The 5,000-nt window shown below is 34.7% G+C and overlaps 1 protein-coding gene across 1 annotated transcript in view; it reads left to right on the top strand.

Moving 5' to 3' along the window:
• Positions 1-5,000, top strand: part of LOC135104262 (mucin-2-like) — a 62,749-nt gene that overhangs the window by 38,902 nt on the left and 18,847 nt on the right. The window contains 5 exon segments of the mRNA XM_064011452.1: positions 1,380-1,504; positions 2,470-2,599; positions 3,112-3,297; positions 4,046-4,171; positions 4,925-5,000. The exon segment at positions 4,925-5,000 is cut by the window's right edge and continues 124 nt beyond it. Of these exon segments, the coding sequence (XP_063867522.1) occupies positions 1,380-1,504; positions 2,470-2,599; positions 3,112-3,297; positions 4,046-4,171; positions 4,925-5,000 (643 nt within the window).

The following is a 5,000-nucleotide window of genomic DNA, read 5'->3' as shown; positions in this document are numbered from 1 at the left end:
GTGTCGTTTTTTCCACTAGATGGCAACACTGATGACGCGTGACGAGCTTACGTGACTCTTGGAACTGGAAAGTCTTGTAGTTTTAGATGTTGATTGGGAGGAGTTAGAGGTTAAATAAAAGAGTAAATTAAAAGAAAAGTAAGTGGAGGAAAATGAGTATGAGTCAAAGATTAGACTTGCAATGTTAGTTGTTGACTGAAAGCAAGAGTTAAAAGTTAAATAATAATTGTTTAAAAACGAGCTGTAGTAAGAAAGTCACCTTGAGTGAAAATTGGACTTTTAAAGCTGGATGTTGATTGTAGGTAAAAGTTAAAAGTCAAATGAATAATAGATTAAAAAGGGAGCTGAAGGAGGAAATTAAGAATAAGTAAGAATTATACTTTTAATGTTAAATGATGATTGAAAGTAAGAGAGAGAAAAAAAAGGCCAACTAAATAATAATATAAATAGTACATGAAGTGGGAGAAGAAAATAAACATGAGTGAAAATTTTTACTTTTACTGTTCGATGGCTATTTGAACGAAGAGAAGTTAAATAAAGAAGTACTTCAAAAAGGGAAGTGAAGTAAAAAGCACGTATAAGTGACAGAATTATACTAATAATGTTGAGTGTTCATTGGAAGTAAATGTTAAAAGTTAAAATGTAGTAGAAAATTGAAAAAAATAATTTAGAAACATGAGAAATTGAATAAAAGTGTTAGAATAGAAGAGAAAAATGCAAGCATGAGTAAAAGCCAGTCTTGAAAGGTCGACTACTGATTGAAAATGAGAGCAGAAGGTCAAACAGATTAGATTAAATAAAAGTAGAGATGAAGTAGGCATGATGGGATCAATTATATGTGTAAGTATGAAAAATAACATGTACTGAGATAATGTGAGGAATGTGAACCTAATCGATGAATTAATGTTTTAGTAAAGATCTTCTCTGTTGCTGCTCCTTTTATCTACTTTTTATGCGTCCTAATGTGACTGTCCCTTTTCCTCTTATTTTACTTTGAATCTTATCCCCCTCTGTTTTACTTATTTATTTTACTATCGTCATCACATTCATTCTATTTGCTTTCTGACGAATTCAACATTTCATTCCTGATTTTCTTTTCTTATTTAATTTTCAGTCTTACTCCTATTATCTTATGCATTTCATCCTTATCATCACGGTGTCCTCCTCCTCCTCCTCCTCCTCCTCCTCCATACAAAAGCTCTCTTGTTTTTCTTGTCATTTCATTATAGTCATCGTATGCACCCTGTTTACTTTTTGAAAATCTGAACAGGTTATTCGTATTTCTTATTTCTTATTTCATTCTTAATGTTACTGCTACGATTCTTATTTTTCCTATTCCCTTCACCATTGTCATCACGGTCTCTTCTTCCTCCACACAGGAGCTCCGCGCAGCTTTCGAGGATGAGGGTAAAAAGGTGAAGGCGGGCCGTCTGCTGCTGACTATGGCAGTCCCCGCTGGCCAGAACTACATTGACAAGGGTTACGATGTTCCCTCTCTCACCAGGTATGTTATAACGCTTGCTTTCTCTTCTTCTCCGCATTTTTACACGTTTCATTATTCTTTCTGGTTGGTGTTATTTATTTTTCTTTTTTTTTCTTTTTCGCACGTTCCTTTGTTTTTACAATGATTTTATTTACTCTTTTTGTTTTTGTTTTTTTTATTTTTCTTACGTTGATCAGTTTTTTTTTAGTTTCATGTTTTTTTTTTTTTCTGGTTTATATTTTCTCTTAGTAATCAGGTACACGATATCACATTTTTCTTTCTTCTGTACTTAATCCTTCTTATACGATAGGACAATGTTTTCTCTCTTTTGTACTTCTCTTCTTCTTCGTACTTATACAGCATAGTAATATTCTTCTGCACTCTTGTTCTCTCCCATCTGTTTTTACTTCTTTCATTAAGTAGATGAGAGCATGTCAGTTTCTTTCCCTCCTCTGAGCTCTCTCCCTCCCTTTTTCTTCTTTCATTAAGTAGATGAGAGCATGTCAGATTCTTTCCCTCCTCTGAGCTCTCTCCCTCCCTTTTTCTTCTCTCAAAATATTAATAACTTTCTATATTAATTTCTTCAGTAATTTCTAATAATTTTTTTTTATTCCTATTCTTTACTCGCCTTTACTATTCCTATAACTTTTTTTCTGGATAGAAGCAATTTCCTTTAAACCTGCTTTCACATTTTCTTTGGCAATTTTTTTTTTTTCTGATTTTCTCGTCCCTTTTTGCTTTAGTCTCTCTCAGTATGTATAAACAACAATACTTTCCTGTTAGACTTTATATTTACTTATTCTACCATTTCTCTCTGTACGTGTTCTTTTTTTTTTCCTTCTTTAAAAGAGAGTTAAAAGACCATTTTTTCCATAAATTCGTTTTTGCCTTTGTTCTATCTCCTCCTTGCATAAAAACAAAAGGAAGGAAAGAAAAGAAAAAAAAATGTATTGCAATTGTTTTCTCACTTTAGCGTCCTCCTACAGGGATCTCGACTTCATCAACATCCTGAATTACGACTACCACAGCGCCTACGAGCCCTCCGTGAACCATCACGCGGCCCTCATGCCCTCGCCCGGCACCTCAGAGTACGCCTGGAACGCCCAGCTCAATGTGGTATTGTGTCCGAGTCTTGATTTGTACTCGTCGGGTCTTTATTGCTCACGCCTGTTGTTTTGAGGCCATTTGTGTGTGTGTGTGTGTGTGTGTGTGTGTGTGTGTGTGTGTGTGTGTGTGTGTGTGTTAGTGTGTGTATGCGTTTTAGTTAAAAGGAAATAGAAAGGTCTGTGTGTGTGTGTGTGTGTGTGTGTGTGTGTGTGTGTGTGTGTGTGTGTGTGTGTGTGTGTGTGTGTGTGTGTGTGTGTGTGTGTGTAAATACCTTTTGTCTTCTTTTTATGTGATTTTTTAGTTGTAGTCAACAAAATATTTATATGTATTTCTGCCTACCTATCTGTCTATTGATCTATCTATCTACCTATTTACTTACATAGCTACTTACATATCTATCTAATTGTTTAAATATCCATCAATCAATCTAAAGACAACTTACACACTCATAGTTATAATTAAGCAAGAATTACCAGTCCATAACTGCACACTTATATCTAAGACCTCGACACCTGCCGCAGGACTGGACGGTGAAGTACTACATCGAGCTAGGGGCAGATGCGGACAAGTTGGTCATCGGCATCCCAACCTACGGCCGCTCCTACACCCTCATCGACGGAAACTTCACCGACTTCGGCTCCTCCGCGGACGGTCCCGGCGAGCAGGGCAAATACACGCGGGAAAAGGGATTCATGGCTTTCTACGAGGTGAGGTGAAGAGAAGAGAATAAGGGACATTGCTACACTAACGAGCGTACAGACGGATAAATTAATTGTGTTGGCTTTTTAATAAGAAATCAAAGAAAGTATAAATATGTTTGAGTTTATTATTTTTAAAGAGGTACAAGATAGAATTGGATCAGTGCTACATTCTGTCATTATGTACTCATAGACAGATAAAACAAAGCTGCTCTCTAAGTGTGTAATTTTTTTTTCTTTTATATATATATATATATATATATATATATATATATATATATATATATATATATATATATATATATATATATATATATATATATATATATATATATATATATATATATATATATATATATATATATATATATATATATATATATATATATATATATATATATATATATATATATATATATATATATATATATATATATATATATATATATATATATATATATATATATATATATATATATATATATATATATATATATATATATATATATACTCGTATATATATATATATATATATATATATATATATATATATATATATATATATATATATATATATATATATATATATATATATATATATATATATAAGCAATCCAAAACTGTATATCTGATAATAAATTGAGATAGAGACGGATTCTTTTTTTTTTTTCTGAATGAGTTCACAGGTATTAATTCCTATTCAGTTCTAGGTTTCTTGTATTCGTTTGTGTATCTAAGGTGTTTCTTGCCCGTCCAGGTGTGCGAGAACATCGCTTCTCACGGGTGGTCTGTCAAGAAACCTTTCCCGCGCCGCATCGGACCCTACGCCTTCTCCGGGAACCAGTGGGTGGGCTACGACGACGAGAAGATCGTGGCCAGGAAGGTGAGCTGGGCCGATGTACATAACTTAATGCTTGGAGTGAGCTAAAAGAGTTTTTAAACTGAAAAAAAGAAGTGATGCATTAACTATTCGTGCTTTTAGTGGATGTCAGCAGCAAGAGGCGAGTTAAAGGAGTTGATACTGTAAATGTAAGCGATACTTTAAATAGTTTATGCCCTTAGCAGGTGCCAGCGAATAAGAATAGTGAGAAGGACGTCCAGGATTACAATACTGATTCGGCACAAAAATCTTTAATTTTTATAAAATTATTTCCTTATTCACAAAGACTCATTTTCTTGCTTCATGTCATAAGAAAGATTACTTACTCATTCTGAACCATAAATAGGTATGGAAAATGGATAATTACTCTCTCGTAACCATCTAGAGTACTGAAAAGAATAAGGCATTTAATCAGAACAACGTCAAGTATTCGTAATACATAAAACAACTACTGCGCAAGCTACATAAAGTAATCTCTCACTCATCCATATCCTACACACGTTCTCTCTCTCTCTCTCTCTCTCTCTCTCTCTCTCTCTCTCTCTCTCTCTCTCTCTCTCTCTCTCTCTCTCTCTCTCTCTCTTTTCTCCCGTGAAACGACAATAGCAGACTTTTTCACGTGTCGTCGGCCGCGCGCCAACCTTCTTTTGTGTGAGTCTGAAAATACTTAATCGTTCCTTTCTGCAGGAGGTAACCCGGATAAGAGTGATCTCGTCCCCGTTGTTTTCCTTCCCCTCACGTGTTTGATCCCCGCAGGCGGAGTACGTCAGGGAGAATGGTCTGGGAGGAATCATGTACTGGAGTCTGGATAATGACGATTTCCGCGGCATCT

The sequence above is a fragment of the Scylla paramamosain genome, chromosome 10, assembly GCF_035594125.1.
Source record: "Scylla paramamosain isolate STU-SP2022 chromosome 10, ASM3559412v1, whole genome shotgun sequence".
NCBI classification, from domain to species: Eukaryota; Metazoa; Arthropoda; class Malacostraca; order Decapoda; family Portunidae; genus Scylla; species Scylla paramamosain.
This window is presented reverse-complemented; position numbering and strand designations above follow the sequence as displayed.